Here is a 25690-nt window from a genome sequence, read left to right on the forward strand (position 1 = left end):
GCATTCCAGTATTTACAAAAGACAATAGTCCAGTCTGTCAAAAGCTGATAAATGCTGCAAAGTTTATGGTGTAAATTCTCTGATTTTAATAGTTAAGGTGAAATGGTTGGAATTAAATACTAACTGACTGCTACTAGAACAAATCACTTTCCATTTGCTGAACTAGTATAAATAATATGCACCTCAAGGAGGTAATATGAGAGTTAATTGCTCTTTGTAAAAAGCTTTGATTCACTTCTGAAATATAATGTAGAGTTAGACTGTAAAGTCTGACGTATTCCTGAACTTCCATAGTAACTTTTTGAGTTATTTTTCATAAAGCTAACTTGTGGGGTTAGTTGTTACCACCTTTTCCTATTAAATAATATTTTCATGTTAGCACTTTTACTCTTCAATGTATGAAAATATGCTTCTTGGATAAAATCTCTCCACTTTATTAAATGCTTATTAGAAAATATGTGCAAGTTGTGAGTGTAGCTGGATGCAAGTGAGTCTGGAGTGAAGGATGATGCCCATTGACTTCTGCATTTTTGAGAATTGAACCTATGCACAAGATCACTGAAACCAGTGGGGAAAGGGAAGGGAGCATAGAAGCAATGGATATAAGTGAGAAGAGTGTGCCATCTTTTCCTGTGTAAAATGTCTCTTCATATCCTTATCTTTCGCTTGTCACTTTTTGGGGTTCACCATGCCCCTGCCTTTCAGAAATTAGCTGTTTTTAAAGTTGGGAGAAAATAGGAAAAAAAAAAAAAAATCCTACAGTTTTGTAGAGAAATTATCTGACTCTTCTCCCCCAAATTTCTTAAGGAAACCTGTTAGGAAAGAAGGTGGAAGGCGAGTTCAACTCTTTATTTCTCTTCCTAAATATGTAATACAAACTCTTCTATTAAAACATTATTTTGTTGATGCCAGCTATCGGGAACCATGCTTATTAGATTTGTTTTGCCATATAAAACCTGCATTTTTGCTCCATGAAAAAAGACTTTTTGTATAAATAAGTGCAGCTGTTTAATATGATGCACTTAAAGAGGATGTTACTTTTTGGTCTTGTACTTTTTCCTCCACTCACACTTTTTTTCACCATTTTTAAAAAATGGTGAGTTTCATACTACCGTTGATATTAGCAAAGGGCCAAGATTAGTATTCCAGCAAATGATGCTGTTTTATCTTTGTGTAAGTCTAAGAGCAGTGACTCAGCAGACAGTGTATCACTACAGCAAAGAAAAGTAGTTCTGCAGGTTCCTGATGTTGGTTTTTACTGATATGAAGAAAGCTGTAAAAAGTACTGGGCAGCAGAATGAAAGCATTTGCATATAAAACATAGATAAATATGGTACAGGCTTATTATTTGTTAGATTATTGTTATTATTATTGCTGAAGAGAATGGGTTTTCTTCCGTGCTTCATAATATATACTGGCGTGAGCTAAGGACTCGTTGAATATTTATTTATGTAAAAACCCAAACAACTAGACAGTGAAAACAGTATTAGGGTGTTTTTTAGTATACAAAACACATTTTTTTTCTCCACCGTGAAATTATACTGCATACTGTTTGTGATCTCAGTCAGCAGAACTGAGACACAAACATTTGTGGGAGCTGATGATTAGAGAGAGAACATGTAGTAAATAGAACGAATGAAGAGACAAATCAAAAAGGACACAAACTTTTTCAAGTAACGTTTCCCTGAGCTGCTGTACATTGAGTACTGGAAGGTAAAAAGCGGAATGGGGTAACTTGCATGCAATTACAATCACTTGTTGCCTGGTCTGTTTTTCTGAAATAAACCAAGGAATATGGTGAGTCTTGAATCAGTCCACCTTCTGTGGAAATCTGTAATGATCTTTTAGCTTTTCAGCTACTAGGAGCATGGACTTAATTTTGCATTATCTTTACATGCCATGCAGAAGCAGATTTTGTATTTCCCTATTGACAATTAGATGGGTTATCTCTTTAATTTGAGGGACCAGGAAAGGAACTGGATCCTGTTTGTCATAATTCTGTCGTAAATTCGTGTGCCACACAAAACAAATTGTCCCTCCCTGTGTAATAATTAGATGTGCAGAAACTGGAAATACTAATAGTCATCCTGTGAGGACTTTAAGAGTTGCTGTCATTAAAAATTATATTATCTTTTATATAACTTGTATAGATAACTTTTAGGAGGATATCTGCTCAGTGATAGAAAACTAACTCATGCAACTATTTCTAAACAATGATCATTAACCACACTGTTGAAAACAAGGCCGATTTCTGTTTGCTATTTAAAACACCTAGCTCAGAGTGCATGTAACACACTTAGCAAGACTTGAGTTGTAAACTACCTGACACGTTCAATACTTTCCATTTGTGGTTTCAGTGGTCTGTTTACTGTTTGCCTTAATTCGCAAGCAGAATAAATAATAATAACAAATGAGAAAAAATATGTTTGCACATAATACTCAACTATTAAGTCACATATTCTGTCTGCCATTACAGTCAGAAACTTAGTATGTGCAAAACAGGTGTTGAAATATCTGTAAATTTAAACATCATGCTCCTGAATTGCTGTTAAATGGGAAAAAATAAGAAGCATTTGGCAACTGGTATCTTTTCCCCCCATTCTTTGCAGGGATCGCAGTGTGTAATGTGCCAGCTGCCTCAGTAGAAGAAACAGCAGATTCTACCATGTGCCACATTCTGAACCTGTACAGGCGAACCACCTGGCTTCACCAGGCTTTGCGGGAAGGCACGAGAGTACAAAGTGTTGAACAAATTCGGGAAGTGGCTTCTGGAGCTGCCAGGATCAGAGGGGAGACCTTGGGCATTATTGGATTAGGTATGTTGGCTTCGAGAGGTGGTTTAGTACTCCTCGCTTTCTGTTGCTTTTAAAAAATTATGAAGATTTGAGCTATAAAAATGGCTCCTTTCCACGTCAAGCATTCTGTATAATACACTTCATTCCTGGTGTTTATATGTGTCAAATGTTTTCCCCTTAGACATCATCATTTCCCTCAGACAACTTACTCTGTTGCTAATGCGCTCTCAATTCTTTGAGATTCTGTACATCTTTCTGCTGCTGTGTTACCTGGTGTCAGGAACACTGATTGTAAGCAAAGGAGACACCATTACTTCCCTTTTCCAGGACAAGGATCCTGTTACTTCAGCCTGTTGTCACATGTGTATGTTGTATTTCTCATCCATTATCGTGTCTGAGTCTGTGCTTTTTTCCTTTTACTGTTTTTAACATCTCTGAAAAGGCTTTGCTGCACTAACAGCCTTCAGAGCAGTTATTTCATGCATTTGGTTGGGCTGCATCTGAATTTGTATTTCAGCTCAAATGAGAGGAAAAATACATGCAAGAAAGTTTGAAATGTTTCCAGACCTAATAAAATCACCTTCTTACCTCTCTGAATGGCCCTAAATGTGTTTCAGCATCTAACAGATGGACAGGCTTGCTTGAGATGAATTAATTACTGTCTGTTACAGAAGTAGAGAAGAAAAACAAGCAAGTCAGTTTCTATATAAAAATTATTCAGTCATGTGCTTGTCTTATCAAAGAACTGATAGATTGTGGATGTAATTGCTGTGGTATTCATCCACAGGAATTAATAATACGATTTTGACAACAAGGCATCATACTTAAATGACTGTACCAGTTACACGTTGCTGTCAGCTCAAGCCACAAACTCTTACTTTTGGAAGCTGAAAATAGCCTGGCGCGCTACATAGTAGTCATTTAAATGAGCATGAGCAAAAACATCTTCACAGTCAAAGAATTACCTTTAAAATTGGACTTTTGAGAAATTAGTTATGAAGTTGCTTTCTCAAATCTATACTCGTGTAACTATGTACCACATTTAAACACACACTGATTATTGCACTCACAGTCACAACATCTCTATGTAAATAAAACAGTCACCTTAAGTGTTATAAAAATGGAATTGCGTGCTTAGTTTTTGCAGTTTAAGCCTTAGCTCAAATGCTATGTGCATATTTGTTGGTGATATCTGTCCTGTTGGCATTGCAATTTTATATTGCACACATTGCAGGCTGAGATTAGAAAAAAAATTCACTTATTATTGACTTCCTTAAGTGAGTTTTGTGTATGTTGTTTTTGTTGTGAATGATTGAAAAGTGTAAAGAAACATATGGATAACCGGATGCCAATATGTGTAAAGCTACATAAAATGCTAGGTTTTGGTTTTATTTTTAAAAAGCAAGCCTTTTTTGTGCATGGTATATTAAAAAGCTAGTAAAATCTGATTTTAGAGGTACGCATCTGTTACAGTTATTAACCAGTAATTTTCTTTAGCCTTTTATTGCACCTATTTCTTTTCCTACAAGAGAATATTCACAATTTCGAGGAAAATTAAGTTTTAAAGATGGTTTTGAAAACTTTCACTGTTTCTTTGTGTGTATGTAAGTGAATAGGCACAACAACCTGTTCTAACAAACTCCTGTGTAGCTATTTATTAATGAAGAATAGGGTTGTACTAGACTTTGTTTGAGCACTTCAGCCACTTACGCTGTAATATAAACTCTTTCCTATTACAGATCACTGCAAGAGGCTACCTGGCTCTAGTTTCAGACTAAAATGTATATTTACAACCACCTTCAATAGACTGGTGCCTCTAGGTTATGTTTCTCTACTAGTGGCCTCTTCCCATGTCTGTAGTTTTACCTCAGTTTATTATTTTATTATTTAGACATGTTAAAAGTGATGAACCACTAAGAAGCTATGAAGTGAAGGTATTGCACGTGAAACAAACAATTCTCATCATCTGTTACTAAGTCCTTCTTTTCTCTAGTTCTGTGTAGTATTGCTGTCTCTATTGTTTCTCATTAACGTGTCTGAGATCATCTCATATCTCAACCACAGCTATGTTTCTCTGTTCTTGTGTTAAACTTGTGGTCTCTTCAGCAGTGAGTTGCTTAAATTCATCACTTTGCTTCTGCAACATCTAACTCCAGACTTTTTCACATCTGTTCCTGGGCTTTTCTCTTGTTCTGCCAAAGAGAAACACCCTAGGTCTTGCCTATCTCTGTGCTAGGGAATGACTATGTCATTCCCTCCAAAGCTCCAGCTACTCACTTCCTTATCCACTGGTCTCGCCAAGTTTCATGACTCACTTGCCTTTTTCTTTCCATCACCCACTCTCTTTTCTTTGCCTCCTCTCATGCATATTCCTGCTTTGACACTTAGTCTATCCTGCTTAATCCTATTACTCCATGCTTCTCCTTTAAAGTTAACCCCATCTCTCATCCTCTGCTTGTATTGAGCTTGAAGATAAGCAGAGACTCAACAGCATAATGCCTCCTTCGTGTGCTTGTTGGATACCATCCGTTGCTGTTTTGTTATTTGGATAGCCTCTGAGCTCCTTAGGGCAGAGCCTGTGTTTCTTTCTGTCTTTATGAAGTGTGTGATGCTTTGAGCCTTACATAAATAATAATATCACATCATGAAACAGCTGTCTTTGTCACTTTTAATCTTTACTGCTATCCAGTGTCCTGTATTTCAAGTGATGCATCTCAAGCTTGGATAGTAAGCCTTGCATATTGTTGGTTTTTTTTTTTAAAAAAGCTACCTTTTCACCTTATATCTAGATATTTAGGTATTGGGGTTTTTTTAAAACGGAGAAAATTTACTAGCAGCACCGTGTAAGTACTTGGATGAATAGATAGCTGGACCTGGTTTTGCTGTAATGAGAATTTTACATCAGTGAAGGCAGTGGAGTCACACTCCCTTCCTCTTCCTTCCCAGTTACAAATGCTGATGACTAATAGCTAATGCATTTCTTCGCTCATGTGAGGTGAAATTCCTCCAAATACATTTGTCTCTGCATCATAATGAATGTCATCACTCAGTTTGTCTTTCCTTACCTGCTGTATTCTCTCAGCAGTCCCACAGTCCTGACTAGATGTTGGCCCAAGTACCGGCCTGCATTATTGGACGATATTAAGGCTTAAGAGTTGGGTGGTATTACCATGCAATAAATGATGTACCCTTAGCAGTCCTACTAGCTTTCTTAATGTGCTCAGCAGGAAATGTAACAAAATGGCATTCTCCGCATTTCAGAGTTCTCCAAGAGGGAGGAAAAATTACCCAGGTTCTCCATTACTGTTGCATAGACAGGAAAGATCTGCTAAGTGAAAGCTCTTTTTCTTTCCACGGAAGTCTGCAGGCAGGTCATCAACGTTTCCACGGTATCAAGGGCATTATATAAAACTTTGTGGTGCCAGCATAGGATGCTCATTCTTTGCCCAAGGTCTGGGGTCATTGGTAACTTCAGCTTCTGTAATGTCACACTCGAATCAGATCATTGGCAAGGTCAAGGTCAGAGACACCTACAAACTGGAAGACTTGAAGGGAATAAATGGGTCAGACTGTAACAGGAGACCCAGGCGTTTCTTAAAGAATCTGTCTTCACACTTCTGGTGTCACTGAAATGATGCCTGGGCTTTGCTAGAGCTTTATATAAATCTCTAATTTCTAAAATAGGTTTTTGTTGCTTTCTGCTTTTTTTTGCAATTGTACACGACACGCATTTTCTGCATTCTTCCCACACTACAGACCAAGAAGTTCATTTGATATTTTGAACTGCAGAATTTGCCTTCCTTGGAAGGAGCCATGAATATTCATAGCAATTGTATATGCTTTTAATATAGAGTTGTCCCGAAGGTGGGATGCTTTGTGTGCTGTTCTCTTGTTCTCTATACGCTGAGGTAGGTTTCGAGCCATCCGTCATACCCAGGAGAATCTTATATAATAGAAGTTTTTCAGGAAAGGAAGAAAAAATCATAGGTGTGTGGTAGTACTGTATTGTCAGACTGTAGCTTAAAAAGGAATTGGCAAATTATGTGTGTCCACCTGTGTATTTGTGTGATGACTAAGACTAAATTTGAATTGTCAATTGCAGAAGAGTTTTACCCTATAAAATAATTGTAATAGGACAATTCTGGCTAGAAGTACATACATGTGATTCCCAAGTGTCTCAAAAAGAAACTTTGCACACATTGAAGGCAGCTTTGGTTTATGAGCCTGGTTGCAATGAATGGAAAGCATAGCTTTAACTGGGGAGTGTGTTGTAAGAGATTTCACTGTTGTGAATCCCCTCAGGTATTAGTATTGTAAGGAGAGTAAAAAAGAACAGATGACAGAATGTTGCATGTGAAAATGAATGGAGCAGGAATAAAAGCGATATGCTTCCTTTAAAAAAAAATGTTTACAGTTGTGTGACTGATTCCTTGAGCTGTGAACATGCCAAAATTTGAAAATAATACAGTGTTTGTGCTGAAAATTGTCTAATTCAAGTTTATAAAAAACGGCTTGAAAAGCAAACACAGGACATGTATGCAAGTATTGAAATAAAAGATTTTGAAGAGTATTTTAACTTGGTGTCCCCAAAGAAAAGCAGGCAGCCCCCATCAGATTGACATACTGTTTAATATTCCAAGCACATCTGTCACTAAGCACTGCAGAATTGCTGTGTTCAGGTTAAATGATCAACAAAAAACCTTTCTTCTTGTGGCTTTTTAAGTTTATTCAAAGAGAAACTGAAAAGCAGAGGGAAATCCCTTCAAGCACAATTGGAAAGAGACAGGATTTCCCTGTGTTAATTTGGTGCTTTTTTGAACAAATGCAGATGTTACAAAAGAAAACTTGTTGACTTTTTTTTTTCAAATAAGACATGATTATTATGGTGTGTCTAGTGATGCTTTTGAGATGTCTTTATCTAACACTTCTAATACTCCTAATGTGAGTATCTAGCGTGTAGTGTTGTAACCTGAATAGTCTGTTAGTTCTCATTCTTATGTACTCGCTCACTTTTTTCCTCTGCGTTTTACTGGTGGTGTGTCAAAGGGAAATGCACACCTCCTGATACATGTGCCATGGAGTCCTGCCCAAACAGCAATTCCAGTCACAACCCTGAAATATGACAGTAAGGAAAATGGAGCAGAGAAGAGCTAAGGTCAATGTGAATACCAAATGGTGCCACAAATGGCACTCTTCTTAACTTGGTGCCATATGACGGACTGTATTTATTCATCATTTAAGTAGATGGATACAAAATTTTTTTAGAGCCTGAGATGACAGGATACTTGTAGGCATTTTAAGCTGAAAGGACATTATTCAAAATGAAAGCAAATACTACTTCAGAAAGGAGATTCCATGCATTGAGAATGGTTGAGCTTCAGATTAAACAAATTATCTTTTATTGCATCCATTTTTGAGGATTAATTTTATAGCTTTTTATTAAAGCCAGCTGGTCCGACATGGATAAGAATAAGTCCTTGGCAGAATGTGTTCACAAGCGGTAGTGTTTTACCGTAAACAGGCCCAGCAGGCAAACCCTTGTATTACACACATTATTGCAAATTGCGTGACATCTTCTGGCATTTCAGATCTCCGGTTGCAAAAGGTGCAAACCTCCTGCTTTGTTTTGAACAAGGCAGCACGAAACAACCCAGATGTAACGTTTTCTGATCTTAGTGATGATTTCAAGTGGGATGGGAGCTGCCTCTTTTTTTATCCTGTTCCAGTTGCTGTGCAAAACAGTATGGTTTGATACAAGCGTTTGCAATAGGAAGGAGGAGGCTCCCTTACACCAGCTGCTTCACATCTGTTCTCATTGCATGTTTATCTTGTTCTAGGGCGTGTTGGGCAAGCAGTAGCACTACGTGCCAAAGCCTTTGGCTTCAGTGTGATTTTCTATGACCCATACCTCTCAGATGGCATGGAGCGTGCTCTGGGACTGCAGCGGGTGAGCACTTTGCAGGACCTGCTGTTCCACAGTGACTGTGTTACCCTGCACTGCAACTTGAATGAACACAATCATCATCTTATTAATGACTTCACCATAAAGCAGGTAATAATCTCTGTTGGATGCCCTCCACACCGATGCTGGTGACTGACACTGTAAAACGCTTATTTATGTAAACAGGCAGATTCTCATTTGAAAGACATTTCTTTCCCTTTTCCTGCTTTGAGGTAAAGCAGGTTTATAAGTCATTAGGAAATAGCTGGTGGTTTATGTGTTGTTTCTTTTATTGATTTTTTTGCTCAATAACATTGCATTTGTGGAAATAATTTGTTCTTCTTAATGTTGCGCAGATTTAATAAAGTTGCATTTATGTAAAAGTACTTTATCTTCTAGTAGCTACATCCTTTACCTGTGTGTTTTCAGGTAGCAATTCTGCCTTTCACTCCTGTTCCTCAGTTTGAGTTTTTTAGATGCAATTTAAGGATTACGACTAAATGGCTCCCCCCTGTGCTCAATTCTGATGCTTGCAGAGCACTTCATGGATGGATTGCATTTACAGCATTGCATTATTTGGAAAAACAATATTTCTTGGAATTAGTACTAACCTCTCCCTAAAGTTTTAGGTAATATTACAATAATTTCAAAATCTAGGTGTAGATTGGCTAACTTGACAGTTAGCTTTTTCATTAAATGTCAGCTTCTGACTCCAACCTCAGTGTAGGTAACAAGAAGAAATATAACATTGAGATATAAGAATGTAGATAGTGTACGGGAAAGAAATTCTAAGATACAATAATTGATTTTGACTTTATTTATAAATGTGTTTGTATGTGTTGGTGACAGTGACAATAGCACTCTTTCGCTGTAAAATCATTGATTGGCTTCTGAGAAATAGTTTGCACCTACTACTCTTGAATTTTAGGAGAACTGAAGTAATTATTGAATATGTTCCACAGTCATGTAGGATCACAGCAGAAAACTGATGATAATACACTTTTTGATTTGAGAGTTTAGGGATTTTGCAGGTCAATCCATCCAACATAAAATGTTTGAAGTTTAAAACTCTACAAAATTAAGAAGTGTAAAATGCAAATCTCTAAGAGAACAGCGCTCTGTCACCCTGCCCTGAACGTTCTGTTTTGTTATGTGCTCAGGTACATTTAATGGTTATTACATGGGTAGATATCTTTGGTTCTAGATGGCTTCTAAACGGAATTCAGTGGGACCATCTGGAGGCTTAGCAGTGGTCACTCTATACAGCGGACTGGGAAGCTTGAGCCAGTGTATCACAAGAAGTTTTTGGAGAGGCCTTAGTGCTTTAATCAGAGAAACAAACAAAACAGAACAGGTTAAAACTGAGTGATACCATCTGAAATGAAGTGCATATAGTAAAATCTGTACTGGAAAGGATATCATTAGCATTGATCTTGCTATTTGTTATCTGTCATGATTAAAGCAAGGATTAAAATGTTAGAAGGTAGTTCTTGCCTTGGATAAAAGTTTGGATGAAGCAGCCTGTATTGTAACAGCTGCAAACCATAAAATTGGAACACCTCTGACTGCTCAGTTTGCTTAGAGCTCATCTTCTGAATATGTATCCAAAAGGGCAGAATAACTTTTTTAGGCCCACAGATGTTGGAGTTGGCCTAAAATTTTTAAGAGAGCGTTGCATGCCACTTTTGTCCCATAGTGCATGCTCATGTAATAACCAGTGTTTAAACAAAGTACAAAGGAGTGTGGTGCATCGCCTTTCACTAAAGTCTCACCCTGAATTTTGTTTAGAATCTGAAATTGCATAACCTTAGAATGTCTTTGAAAATTTGGTGTCGGTTTTCTCTTTCAGTAGCTTTTCCCTTTAATTAGTCAGCATTATTCTGCATCATTATTCTGCATAGCCATCGTGCTTGGCCTTGTAGTACCAGAGTAGCTCTAAGAAGCGTTTCAAGCTTGTGTTTATTGAACCCATGGTAATCAAGTGCTCTTAAGAGAAGCTGAGGTCATCTTTAGTTTTACAGATTTAAAGACGCTGCCTTTTAAATGCAGTATATTTTTAAAGCAGCTATGCAGGTTTAGTGTAGGTGAATTTAACAGCTGTCAGCAGTTCTAGCTGTGAAGCTCTTTCAAACTTCCACCCATTGTTAAGGATCATCTCCAGCTGCATCCACCCTTATAGTTTATCATGAGTCATGTAATTCATTCCCACTAGAATGCATTTATGCAGCCATGTTCTGTTTGATTTAGACTTGTCTTAGTACTAGCTTTAGAGTTTTGTAAATAGTCCTAAAATGAAAACTCAAGGTTATAAAGGTTGGACAGAAGATTTTAGCAGGGTTCACTTCGATTAAAATTTTCAAGTCCTTCAATGGGTGTATAAATACACTAGACTATACTTAAAACTCACATTTTCTCTGTGCAAGAGCACACAAGTAGAAAGGGGTATATAAGCTCCCATGAGCTTGTATGTCTGCAAAGAAAGTGTGATTGCCATGTGGGTGAGCCCTCCTGTCCTAGTTTTGATTTAGTTCTCACAGCTGACAAGTAGTGAGGATGCAGTGGTGGTTCCCATCAGGAACATCGTGTTTTTACTCAGCGAACTTAAGGTCATGCCATCATTTCACTGTTCTAATTCCCAGGTTAATGACACAAAATTAAAAGAAGTATCCCTTAGTTCTGCTCCTGTAAGTGGGCTTTGGTTTTGCTATACAGACCAGTAGATGGTTCTCCTGTAAGCCAAGAGTCTGCATATGGAGAGAGAGGCAGGGCCACACTAAACCCAGTGAGTTGGCCAGTAAAATATGATTTTTTTTTTTCTTATAATGTTACTGCAAGCATATGCACGTTAACTGTTTAATATTTCCTATGATCTCATGTAAAAAAAATACTTGTAGCTGACTTGCATCCAAACCTCTTTGTTCATGAATTTGGCATTTTGAATCAGTCTTTCAGAGTGAAAATCCATTTACATAAGCTTTAGTTTGATGTGTAGGTTTCAAGTAGTTGGGGTTTCAAGTAGTTTCAAGTGTAGGTGTCAAAATGTTGGGGTTTTCTTGTTCTTATGGTGAGAGGTGGAGTCTGCACAAAATGAGATTTTTATCATTCATCTTCTCCTTGGTTCCTGCTCTTCATATGCTTACCTTCATGCACAGAAGTGCTTCTGAGATTAGAAGCTGTGTTTGAGACAGGGTATTAGGGTGGCTGGAAGCAGGATGTAGTAATTTATTTTTTTTCTGTACCATCTCTTATTTAAACTGCCACTTTGTTTTCATGTTGTGGATATCTTCTGGTGTAAATTCTTGTAGTTCTCCCCACACAGTGTCATCTACAATGCTAATCTACACAATGCACAGCACAGCTTCTCTCCTGGGCACGCAGCGTTCTAAACCAAATTCATTTTCATGCCTTTTAATTGAATAATATAAGAATTCTTTAGACCTTTATTTGAAAAGTCTCACAGGGAGGAGGAAGCTCAAGTAACAAAAATAAATAAAACATAGATCTACTGTGTTTTGGCAACTAAAGGGAAAAGTGTTTGAAAATCAGAAAGCATTGATTTTTCTGAAAAATTCATGCAGGTTTTTTTGTGTGAAAGTTGAAAACCACAAAATATGAATTTGTTTAAGAATGTGCTGTAGTTTCTGTCTCATGCAATTTCACAGTGAAATAAAAAGGCATAAAATGATCTGTCACTTTCATATGCACAGTTGTATCTTTTGATCATGTTACTGCACAATATCTGAAACAACGCTTCTATTAAAAGACACTACTTACAAGAAACAAAAGGTTATTAAATGCTGTGAAATAGCACTTTATGTTAGAAGCATCACATTTTGTGGTACTTTCCAATGGAAAGGGAAGACAACTGTTACAGGTTAAACCAGCTGAATAGCCTTTGTTGTACTGGATGCTTCTTTTGAGTAAAAAATAATGCCACAACGATTTTATTTCATTTATTTTTATTTCATCATTCTTGTTTTTAACTTTCCCTAGATGAGACAAGGGGCTTTCCTGGTCAACACAGCTCGAGGTGGGTTAGTAGACGAAAAAGCACTTGCACAGGCCCTGAAGGAAGGAAGGATACGAGGGGCAGCCTTAGATGTACATGAGTCAGAACCATTCAGGTGCTTTTCCTTTTCTTTTCTTTTCATTTTGTTCACTTTCTTATTTTTTAAGTCTTAGTGCATGATACAATCAACAGCAACAAGTAAATTGAGTTTTCCCTTCATTTGGTAGCTAAATACTCCTCAGTAAAGCAACATGAATCTGTGCAGCACTGGACTAATGCAGATGTAGATGGAGCTTGTGTATGTGGTCAGAAGTGAAAAAGTGGCATCCAAGATTCAATTCCTTAAAAAAAAATAAAATAATCCAATGGGTTTATTTAGTAGAAATTGCAGGGACTTGGATTCAAATCCTGAACATGGCTTTGGTTCATGGCTTTGAGGGGAGTGCTCCTTTGTAATTGATGGAACTGTGGAGGCAACTAATACTGATTTCTAAACAGACTCTTTCAGAAGGCAAAGGGTTGAGATTTGGCACGAGAAATAACTACTTCATGACACCTTTCTGGAGGAAAATATGTACTTTTGTCCAGATTGCCTCTGCAGGAAAGCCATAAATGTAACAGGTTGCAAAAAAAGAAATTACGGAAGGTTGCCAGAGTGCAGGTTTTGTTTTGTTTTACCCTTTATCAGGGGAGTAGTAACTCTGCTGTCATTAGCAGAGCTGGTAGCACAACCAGTTTTTGAATGATGCTGAGAAGTCTGGTGTTTTAGGCAGAAATGTACCACTCCCTAAAGTGGCATTGGTATTAAGATATCAGCACTCCTAATCAGAAACGAGCCTATTTGGTATGTCCTTGAGTCTTGAACCTGACTTTTGAGTTACAGTTATGAGAATAGACTGCTTTAGCTTACTGCTCATATGTGACAAGCCTTTTTCAGAATGGGCAGGAAGAGACATTAATTATAACTGGAATAATCCACATAATCTTTTGAAGAGGAACAGATTCAGGGACTTGAGGGCAGGTTGTAAAGACTGGAGAGAGGACAGTCTCTCTCGTATCAGCTTTGGAGGGAATAAAAGCTTTAAAAAAACAGAATAGTATGCTTTTAGGCAGAATTTTTATATCTACTGAGACACAATGCCACATCACAAATACTTAATTTTATTTATGTATACCCTGCATTCATCTACTTCTAAATGTAGTTATTGCAATGCAGTAGTGCTGTGCAAAGCCAGAGTCTGACAGCTCAAGGGACTTCCAGCTACGTACATTCTTCCCAATTCAGATCTCAGATCTGCACAAGCAGACCGTTGCACCCATAGGAAGCCCCATTTACTGCATGGAGATGCCATCTGCAGAGATTCAGTTGCAGGATTACAGCCACAATTTCCTTTGGCTTCAGTGCTGCATGTTTATCTGATCGCAGCATGCAACTCTTTATTCAAGAGTTTTGCCAGATACTCTGATGTTTATTGAACCTACAGATGAAATCTATCATTTTATGAATTATGACCAACTCTGAAAGCACGCTTTTGTCTTAAAATATTTGTTCTCCTGTTGTTACAATTGACTGTAAGATTATTAAAACTGGAAATAAATAGGAGGAGCAAGTTTCCATTATTTTCAGTTTCTTTATTCTGTATCTGTGATAGCACTTTTACACAGATTTATTGCTTTCCCTGAAAATCAATCTGTAAAGTAAATTTCCTTCTTTCTGTGGAGTTTCTATAAAGGAACAGGAAAGAAAAAATAGTTTAAAATAACAGAAAAAAATGACTGAATTATCAAAAAAAAAAAGTTGAGACTGCTGATGGACACGCTTCTTATTTGGAAATAATTGTAAGATTTTTTTATTTAAATCACTAAATGTCACATTGACAGTGACTCTTGAGAAAGCAGAGCTTTGTTGGCTAACGCATTAGAAGTAAAACTGTGATGAAATGGACAAATGAATGGAATGGTGTCCTGAATTGATTTGGGTCTTGCTATATGCATTTCTGCATGAGAACTGGAGTGGCAGTGGCTGTAGTTAGCAATAAGTGCATTGGACAGAAGCTAATGTTGCTGCTATACTTAGGTTCTACCCTTTGAGTTTATAAGAGGTGATTGTTGCTTATTTATACCATGAATAGTGTATTAAATTAACTGACAGAATTAAACCCAAACCCAACAAGGAATAGAAATGCAATTCTTTTCTGTTGTAGAAATTAATCTGTGTATGTACAAATCCATCTGGATCCCCCCCTTTCTTCCCTCCCCTCTTCTCCCCACCTTCCCCAGTAATTTTTGTCATTTGATCTTGTTTTAAATCTTTATTTAGCTTTAGCCAGGGCCCCTTGAAGGATGCACCAAACCTGATCTGTACCCCACACGCAGCCTGGTATAGTGAACAAGCCTCAATTGAGATGCGGGAAGAAGCAGCACGAGAGATCCGAAGAGCCATCACAGGTACTAACTCACCTCGTTAGCTTCTTCACTGCTTATTTCTTTTTATCAACCTTTTTTCATTCCTATCTTGAAACATGCTGAAAAGAACCAATCTTAGGTTTTGTTTACCACTTCTAATATTTGAAACATAGAAACTAGCAAATACCCACTAAGTCTTTCTCAAAACTGGAACAGATAATTTTGGAGGCTCATTGCAATTACAAAGAGAAGGCAGGCACTGCAAAATGAGTACTTTTTCCATATAACAGCAACGTACTTATATGTACAAAATCCGCTTTTTTTGTTGCTGCTTGTAAATATTACCCATTTGATGGGTTTGATGGAAAGTCATCCAGATATTGGTGGTTTTCCATAGGCTTTCCTAGATGCCCCCTTATACTTGTAATGAGTAGTTCTGTTTCCTTTATTCTTCTCTTTTTGGCACCTTTGTATTTTCCAAAGTTCATCTCAGTTTGTCTTGGAGGACAGTCTGGAATTTCAGTGCCTTTAAGGCTGTAATGTTCAGAGATAAAGCAGCTAGAGCTTCATGCTGTTGCTAGTAACACTCATATCTAGACCACTCATTTTCTACGTCAAAACAAAGTTTTCAGTATTTCAGAGGGTACTCTTATTTTAGATGTTCCTCTCTTTAAAGCATTGCTAAAGACGTCTGGCATTTTAAAGAGCAAAGTCTCTTTGTTATATAACTGCCATGTAATTGTAAACTGTTCACATAAGAGAAAACAGTTATGTCTTGAACATGCACTGCTAATAAATAAAATGAGAAGAGTGAGCCATTTGGCATTGGTTTGAATCCCTTGTAGCCTAAAATAAAGGGAAGGATTTTCATACTGGAAAATGATTCATTAAGCACTAATGTTCTCTCTTTAGTAGGACTTTGCTGTTTCCCCCTTGGCAATATAGACTGAATGCTCTGCAGACATGAAGGGCCATCTGTGTCACCTTGAGAGTAGCTCAGTGCCAACACATTGCTCTGCTATACAAAAAGCCCTAGCAGTAGCCTAGAGAGGCTCGGCAATTTAGGATTCGTTTATAGCCTGTGCAGAAAGAAAATTCTCCTCTGGATGGTGATTAAAGGCACCTCTTAAACTCCTGCTTTGAATTGCCCTTTACAGGACTATTTCTCTCTGGTTTAGAGGTAACTTGAAGAGTCCCTGGAATCTTTTGCTGGAATTGGTCTTTGTGCTTATACTCCAGAAGAACTCTAATAATCCATCCATTAAGTTGTTGTAGAACTATTACCTGCTCCCAAATAGCTCTGGGAGCGATTGCACAAACCAGCATACGATGCCTTCTTGGGGGATGACTGATGTGCAAATAAGCATTAATAGGCTAAGATCTGAATAAGAGTCAGCTATACGGAGCTACTTTTATGTTAAATATTGTGTAATAGCCCAAACAGACCTATGTTTTCTTATAGTATGTGATTGTACTATCAGCGGTCTAAATCACTGATTTGTATTGAAGCTGTCAGCACTTCAGTGTTTGCACGTGGTTTGCAGTAAGATCAAACATTAGGGAGGTGAGAATGACATTGAATTGCAGTGACACAAATGAAGGAAAGATACAGGAAGTGTGGGATAAAGCTGGATATGTGAAAGCCACAGGGGAACACAAAGGGGAGAGGCTGTAGAAAAAGAAGCTGACTGGGAAAAGGTGTACAATGAGGGTATGAAGGCTGTGACTAGCATCTAGCTGTAAAGATATTAAGTGGTTCTGCTGTTCCCAAAAAGTCAGTGATGTTCTGATGTATAAAATGAAAACAATAAGCAGAGATTAAATATCTTTAAATATATTTTTGAACATCAAAATATTCGAAGTACTAAATAAGGAGGACCACTGAAACCAGTAATGGAAGAAATGGGAAGGTGAGCATGGCAAGTAAAGAGATCATTATGAAAAAAGTTTAAGATACATAAATACTGTTTTGTAAGGAGAGACTAATAGAACATGGCTATATAAGTTAGCAAAATGAAGAATGAGAGGGGCAAGGAGGAAGACATGATTGCAGTTTAAAAATATTTGAGAAGGATGAACATCAGAAGAAGAAAGATACCTTTGAAATTTATGAACAGCTTTGGCAGAAGCTTAAATGGATGAATGAAGAAGCCCTTTCGGCGTGTGCATAGGAGATGTGGGAAGTTTCAGTGAACAAGGGCAAGTCGTGGATTAACAAGTATTTGATAGTATCCACTAGACAAAAAGCAATTCTATGAAAGGGCTTTTTTACAGCCCCATTTTGGCCAGACTGATGGATAGAAAGAACAGGCAAAGAGTAGTGAAGTCCTTAATCAGATTTCCAATAGGAACTTGGAGACAAAAAGCCTGAATTCCTTAATGATGGAGCACAGTCAGCTTTTGAAGGCGTATTGGAGTACTATTGCCAAGAGCAGCAGAGGTATACTCAAACTCAGCTCTTTCTACCTCTCTGTGTGCAAATGTGCAGTAAGAAAAAACTTTAGGAAGGCTACATTAAAACAGATGTCAGAAAAAACACAACCTCCAATCGATCTCATGTTGAATAGGTGGAAATATTCCTGTTGCCATGAAGAAAATGTCATTTTTTGCAGGGCTGGAGATAGTTCTGCAGAAGACAGTCAGAGGCTTGTCCAGTATATGCTGAATCAGGTTGACAGATTTTCCAGTATCTATCTCTTAAAATGTCAGTTTTACTTCAGAGGGTGAGCAAAAGTTTTGAAGGAATAAAGAAGGGAGTTTTCTCGTCTATTTTAATTTTTTTGTAGGAATAAAAGAAATAGCTGAGGATTAACACAGTGTATGAAAGTGAAGAGCAATTGAGATAAAAAGAGGAAGATCAGCAGGACAGGAAAAGTGTCAGTCATATTCAGGTTTATGGCAAAATTCCATTCAGAACCCTACATTCTTCAATAAAGGTTGTTTTTGCTGTTACAAGTGGAGGGAAAAGGAGGAAAATGAAATTAAAGACAGAGAGCAGGAGGCTATGTTACTGAACTTGATTGGCAGCCGTACTCTCTATTCAGGTTTTAGCTTCTTGGAAAGCAGGAATCTTGTTGATTATGGTTTTACTGAGACCCTGTACACAAAAGATAAAGAGAAACAAAGAAATAAAAATTACACATGGCATTTTAATCATTATGTACTAAGTCCCAGACAAAAGGGGACCAGCGAGGATCAAAAATAAGCTCTTCATGCGATTTTATATATTGATTTAAATATAAAAAGATTTATAACTATTTTTAATATAGATACATTAAGAGCATAAGGCATGCAATTTTTATGGTTGTTTTATTTCCTCTGCCTCTCCCTTGCTTCCCAGGTCGTATTCCAGACAGTCTGAAAAACTGTGTTAACAAAGATCATTTGACTGCAGCTACACATTGGGCCAGCATGGATCCCGCAGTTGTTCATCCAGAGCTTAATGGTGCTGCATACAGGTAAGTGTGCTGCAGGTGTAAAAGAAATACCTCCTTAATTCAAAGGTGTGCATTCCAGAATAAATAGAAGACCTTCCTATTAATAAATTAAGTGTTCTTGGATTAGGCCCCAGGTATATTGTTTTCGTAATTGTTGCACTCAGAGGAACAATCTTGCTTTGCTAGTTGAAGTCAGTCATGCAGTGTGTAACTGCGTTTCCTTTTCTTGTCTTTTTTTGTGTGGTTAGTAATAGCTGAACAATACACAATTTTTTGTATATTCAACTAAAAGAATTCTGGTCTTCTCCAGCAAATGCAGTGGAAGTTTATATTCCTTTTGGTGAAGGTGATGATGCAGCAGGAGGTTATAAAAAGACTTCCAATAATAAACTATTGTTACATGGTTTTGTGACCTCCAGACACATGAGAGAATAAATAACTCAGCACTGAATACAGTGGAATAGCCTGTGGTGATTATGAAAATATGTTTAAAATAGTGTTTTCTAAATTACACATTTAATTTTTAAGCGAAAGCATTTGAAGGCTTGATCTATGTATTCTCAATCAACTGTGAAAACAGCTCTTAATTATTAATAGAAAAGGGCATTTTTTTTTACATCTAATATGTATGTTCCTTAGTTACTTTGCTTGAGAGTCTTTCTCTATCCCTTTATCCCTAGCAGCTGTTCTGGCAGCAGATTTTTCCTAATAGAACAGTTTCACACAATTTTATTTATTAAAAACGTCTGCAATTTCTTATCTTCCAGATAGTATTTACTCATAAGTAGGATGAAAGTGGCTTGAGAAAGCTACGAACAGCTGCTTCCCTCACTGCCTTGAGGGGAGGGACGGTGCAGTCCTTCCATTATTTTTTTTATACCTCTTTGTCCTAATCATTCCACTGTCCTCCTTCGTACATCTTATCTTTATCCTTCTTCAGGAGGGTTACCCCATACTTCTAACAGATATAAGATAATTTTTGGTGTGTGTTACCCCCTATGAGGACCAAGCTGTGCAATGCTGAGAAGTGGAGCAAAGCTCTCATGTCCCAATGACTTCTAACAGTCTCATTAGACAGGGATGGAGAGATGACAGGGGGAGCATCACCCCGCTCTGCCGTAATCGCTTTATCAGTGGCTGTAAGTGCACCAAGGGAAAAGAGTAACTTTGGTTTGATCAGCATGTATAAATCTCACATCATGACAAGATGTTTATTTTTTGACAAAGTACCCAAAGCCCTAAATATCTGAAGAAGGGTGTTTTTATTTGCTTAAACGAAAAGTTGAAGCACGTATTCTCTTCCACACAGCATGTGTTTTCATTGACTTCGGTGTGGAGTACTCGGGGCAGAGCTGAATGCAACTGAGCCTTAAAGGCAGGTGTTGCTGAACAGTGGGTAATAACTCCAGCCCTGTCATGGCAGTCAGGAGCAGGGTTGCATGCCTAAATAAAATGCAGTTGTTTGTTCTCATTTTGGGGGTCGCAAGTCCAGCAGAAGCAGGCTTCACAGCTAGAAATGGATTTTAACTTAGGAATGTTTGGGGAGTTAATGATTTACAAGGTAAAGACCATATGTGTTTAATTTAAGCAGGATAAGCACAGAACTGAATGCCTTTTTTAGACATTGTTTTAGTCAGTTTTTTCAATAAAAAAAATTCATAGTCAATAAATTTTGATGACAGTTATTTTCAAGTGCAAAATAAAGTTCATTTGGGGAATTTTGAGGGAGAAGTTAGTCATACAACAAATATTAAAAGCTTCTTTTCGGAGCGGTGATAGAATAGTGTTTGTGTGTGGGTGAAGGCAATTACTATTTTGTGCAGTGTAAGATATGCAAAACTTGAAGCTCAGGCTTCATGAAGAATTTGGTTTCAGTAGCAGTGTTTGCTGATGCTTAATTCCTACCTGGATTAAGTACAAAATTTGAACTGATTGTTGAAACCAAATTTTTCTGTCTTCTCTTTAGAATCCAAGATTACGTTCAGCTAGCTGAGTTCTGGAGTCTTTCACAGGCAGTGTGATGTTTCAGATGTGCTAATAACTGTATCATAGTCATGTAATTGCATTAGAAGATAAGACCTGGGATAATAATTTATATGTTAAAAAATGCAAATAGCTCTTTCAGTGAACTGAAACTAACGAGGTTATTTTATTCTGGATATATCATTTACTTGTATTTCGATGTAGGACAGAACTCTTAAATTATCAGATATTATCACAAGCAAAGAACATTGAACATTCATCAGCAGAATATAATCTAGATCATATGAATATCATCGTATTCTGTGGAAAACAAAACCATTTACTAAGTGAAATGCAAGACACCCTATCAACACAAAAGGTCAAGCAAACGGGACTTATCCCATGAGTAAAGATTAACGATATTCCTGAGAAGGAACTATTTATAATAGTCTCGGTGAAGCAGCATAATATACCCTGCTTTTGTGTTATTACTGTGTATTTTTTACTGAGCTGCCTGTTAAATAACCCCCTGCCATTTCCTGTGTCACAGAGCGTGCAGGTTATAGGCAAAGTGAAATTTGACAACCAGTAAACAGTCGTCGTGCAATTTATAGAGGTGTTGACATATCTTTCTGCCTTCTAACAGGTAGAAGATGAGAATATCCAGGTACCGAAGAGGTACCTGGATGACAATATTTAGATGTTGGTAATTCAGGAGTTATTTCACATTGAGGTATTTCACTGGTGATTTTCAGACTCTGTAATGTAATATAAAAGCATGCACTTAAATTTTTAAGCTCTTGGGACAGACTGACTTGAACAGAGCTTAACATAGTGAGTTCAAGGTGCTTCTGCAGTTTAAAAAAAAAAAAAGGGAGATTAACATAGGAATCAGAGTTGCCTTTCAGTTGTAATTAAGATGTAATTAAGATGGCTACTGTATTTTTCTTCATAAATTAGGACTATGTGGGGGAAGGGGAAGGAAGAGTAAGAAGTAGCAGAGGAGATATAACTGATCTCTCACTTCCGTTTTCACAAAAATTTAATTCAGTGGACATTTTACCTGGAAAACGTTCCAACCTACTGCTGCCAGAGGAGGATGATTGGGAGCACCTTTATGAAGCGCTGGAGGGAATGTATTTGCTGGATAAGAACTGAAAAGCAATAAATAACAACTTAAAGGAAGGTTAGGTAGGATAGAAATGCCCATGTGTAGAGGCTGTTGAGGTTATGTGCCTTCCTTTCGGAGATGTGATTTGAACAACACTGATGATTAAATTAAGTAGGAATAAAATAAGAAAAAAGAATGGCAAAATAGAGCGAGGAGAAGCAAAGTGCAGTTTCTCTAGGTGGCTACTGCCACTGTGTAGCTTTAGGACAAGAAAAACAGTTGGAGGGCTTTTGGATGTTAGTAAAAGTCTAGGAAGCCTGTGTCTGAGGAGAGGTGCTGGCAGGTAGAATCCCAATTATTGTAACTTGGTGTCCAAGGGGAATGTTTTTATATACAGAAAGGATATTTGGAGTCAAAGGAGAATTACAGATGTGTAGTTTGAACTGCTTAATGTGCTCATAAGGTAACTGTTAATGCTCCTGACCCAGCACCGTCCGTTTTCAGGAGGGGAGGTTCTGACTTTTCTTCCTGAGGGAGACACAGTTGCAGGATCGGTGTTTTCCTTGATTTCTCCCAGCCCTGATGTGTTGATGCTTGGGGAACGTGTTGTTATAAAGTAGAGATTCTGTGTTGGAAACAGTTGCTGTGTTGAGTTTTTAAACGTAAGTTTCTGTCATGTCATGTTCTGTTGGGTTTTTTTTGCAAAGTGCCTAGAGTAACAGATAAGCTGTTTCAAAATTAGATTTGAATAAGTAAAACAATACCCAGTCTGACAGTTTTTGTAGGAACTGAAGAAATTTGATTAATAAGATTCAAGTTGAGGTACTGAAACAAGCAACTAAATCCATTAGCAACTGCAAATTAATTCTAAGGAACCTCTCTGGAGAAGGAATTGGGTTATGAAGCGCTGTAAATACGTGTACAATTGGGAGCAATGTTCTGTGGCCTACAGGTGGTGTGATCTTTCACATACTGGTTATCCATCCCAGATTACAGTGAGTGGTATGATCTGTAGGAGTCTTCCCCAGGATGACCAGGCCAGTGTATGGTGTCTTCATGGTCACTGTGCCCTGTCAGGTAGCCATGCTGAGCCCCTCTGGCACAGTGTTTGCAAAAAGCAGTTTCTGTGATGGAAGAAAAAAGAACTAATAAATGTGCTCGCATCATGCTTTCTCCTTTTCTGAGTTTTGCATGAGTTCTGCACTAATTTTCTCTCAACTTGAGGGAACTTAGGATGAGCAGCACAAACATGCATTACCTTAGAAAAGATGCTGCTGAAACAGGGTGAAATTCCCCGATGCATTCAGTGTTGAACTGTGATGAGAAGAAAATCAACAGCAGAATAATGTGATATTGGAAAAAGCTTGACAAGGCTGCAAGTGCCTTTTCCCCCATTTATTTCAGTGCTGGGGTAGGAAATGCCCCAGTGAGTAAGTGGGTAGCCTTAATGGATAACACTCTCACTAGGATGCTTGGGTGGGCAGAATAAAGCAGGAGAGAGCAAGGGAGGAGTATGCAGCTTTATGATGTTAACTGGCCAGCGTGAGAACTTGCAAATGGGTATTGAGGTGTTTGGCTAAAAAGAAAACATATTTTTGTTAAAAGCGTTCTTGTGTACTTGTTTATATGCAGCACTGTGAAGTACCAGTGTTTGTCAATTATATCTGAATCAGGTATCAAATATAACTGATTTCAGTCAAATCTGGTTGAAACAGATTTGGAAGATTTATTTTAGCCTGATAATATCAGAGCCATCCTAAAATCAGGCTGAATCAGAGGATGACTTTTTTGTTGAATTTGTAAAATATTTAGGCCTTGGTGTTCATCCAGATGGAGTAAGAAATCTTTAAAACCTTCCATAGGTTTTTTGCATTTGCGTCTCTCTTCCTTGTAGTTTGCCTTAAGCACTTGTCCTCTGTATAACTAACTAGTATTGGTTCTCTTTCAGCCAAGTACAGTGGCAAGTTTGATGCTGAAAAAGTTACTCAGGTGCAATAAGCTTGATTTTGTCTCTTAAGAGTGTGGTGGGTGTGATTGCTCTTGGAGGGCTATCAGAAAATGACAACTAAAAGATTAGCTTGAAGAAATACTTTTTCAAACCACAACAGTGAATCTTAAATATTTCCATATGAAAATGAAAGAGAAAAAAATCCCTGAAGGTCAACCTGAAGAAAAGTCTAAGAGGACAGATATATATTGTGCAGACCTAGCCTGAATAGCTTCTTGTTGAGATGTACTTTGAGAGTAACAGTCCTTCCAGGTTGGTTCCATTGCTGTGCTGTCACTCACCCTGTTTAATGTGAAATCTGAATGACCAGTCTAGAAAATCTTTATTTCTCGTTGGGGTAAAATACAGCATCTTTTGCCTTATTTAGCATCTGCGTATGGTATCTCACCTGGAGCTTAACCAATTCTTTTTCTCACTGGTCTGAAAACAAGAGGAGCATCTTGGTAGCTCTAGGAGGTAAGGTGGGCTTTCTGGTCAGTCATCTCTTGGTTTTAACATACGTTCTTGTTTCCTTCTCCCAGCAGGTATCCCCCAGGCGTTGTAAGCGTGGCTTCAACCGGCATACCTGCAGCAGTAGAAGGAATAGTCCCCAACCCTATGTCTTTATCACATGGCCTCCCTGCTGTAGCCCACCCGCCCCATGCTCCTTCCCCCGGCCAAACTGTCAAACCAGAAGCTGATAGAGACCACCCAAGCGACCAATTGTAGCCTACGAAAACAGCATTCCCAACATCGGAGATTTCAGCTTCAGCGTGTGGAAAACAAACAAAACAAAACCCTGGATTTTGATTAAAGGCAAAACCATGAACTTACAGGAGGAGACGATTATTGTTTTAGAAACTGGTCCAATATACAGTATAAAAGGAAAAGGTGGGAGACAGAAGATTTGGAAACATTTTTTCCTCCGTATAAATTGTAGTTTGTCCCTGTCCAGTGGACTGATTCACTGTTTCTGTGTCCTATGGGTTCTTTGTTAAGCAAGAGAAGTTAGTAGTTAATTATATCATGAATGTACTTGTCTGTGTACAGTTTTTAGAACATTAAAAAGGGTTTGTTTGCTTAGCTGTCAACAAGGAAAAACATAAGGGAGGCATTCAACAAACCAATTTTGAGATTAAAAATCTTTTCTTTTATATTTTAAAACATGCCCAAAAATGAGGCAGTTGGCAAACTTCTCAGGACAATGAATTTTTCCCGTTTTTCTTTCTACGCCACACAGTGCATTGTTTTTTCTACCTGCTTGTCTTATTTTTTAGAATAATTTAGTAAACAAAAGAAAAACAGTTTCTCCTAATTTTGGCATGAATTCCCTTATTTCAAACTGAAGACAACCTTGCAAAGAGATTTTGAGGAAAAAAAAAAAAAGGTTTTGTATAAACGAGCATTGTGCTTTTTGTCACCAGTTAAAGTATATATTATTGGTGGTATGCGAAAAAGGCACTAGACTACTGAAAAGTAGCAGCATTTCATTGCCTACATTGATTCCTTCCTGGTAATGTGGTAGGCTAGCAATATTTTTGGTTAAAATCATGTTTGTGACTGTAACCATTTGTATGAATTATTTTAAAGAAATAAAAATCCCAGACAAATATCATATGTGTAAAAATTTTTATTTCTAGTAACTGTTTATTCAACTTTTATTAGGTTTCTTAGCTGTAATTTTTAAACAGATGCTGTCAAGTATTTCATTTCTAGCTTTACTTTGCTCTCTGTTGTTTGTAATACTGTCTTGGAAGCTTGAAAAAATAAAAAAAAAAAATAATTCTTTCCATACCATTTCTCCCTTTACATTTCGTAAATGTTGATCTTTTTTCCTGTGTTTCTAATGGAGTTTGAAATTAAGATGGATTTTGATTTGTACACCGGCATCATCAGCTACAATATGGTAACAGCATTTATGCCACCACTGTGGGCAGAGCAGAGGAGGTACAACAGCAACACAACAATAATAATTAATAATAATAATAATAAACATCTTTTGCCGGAGTCCAACATGAGAGGTGTCTATTGTTTTCTTTGCT

At 37.6% G+C, this 25690-nt stretch overlaps 1 protein-coding gene across 3 annotated transcripts in view; it reads left to right on the plus strand.

Moving 5' to 3' along the window:
- CTBP1 (C-terminal binding protein 1) overlaps positions 1 to 25663 on the plus strand; it is a 245915-nt gene extending 220252 nt beyond the window's left edge. For 2 of the 3 annotated variants that reach the window (XM_014966813.1, XM_014966815.1), the window contains 6 exons: positions 2610 to 2816; positions 8633 to 8847; positions 12730 to 12860; positions 15066 to 15193; positions 18492 to 18609; positions 24191 to 25663. In XM_014966813.1, coding sequence (XP_014822299.1) covers positions 2610 to 2816; positions 8633 to 8847; positions 12730 to 12860; positions 15066 to 15193; positions 18492 to 18609; positions 24191 to 24377 — 986 coding nt within the window. In that variant the 3' untranslated portion in view covers positions 24378 to 25663. The remainder of the gene's footprint in view (positions 1 to 2609; positions 2817 to 8632; positions 8848 to 12729; positions 12861 to 15065; positions 15194 to 18491; positions 18610 to 24190) is intronic. The other variant, XM_014966814.1, reaches the window with a different exon arrangement.
- The last annotated feature ends 27 nt before the right edge of the window (positions 25664 to 25690 follow it).

This window comes from Calidris pugnax, unplaced genomic scaffold, assembly GCF_001431845.1.
Source record: "Calidris pugnax isolate Ruff unplaced genomic scaffold, ASM143184v1 scaffold14, whole genome shotgun sequence".
In the NCBI taxonomy this organism is placed as follows: Eukaryota; Metazoa; Chordata; class Aves; order Charadriiformes; family Scolopacidae; genus Calidris; species Calidris pugnax.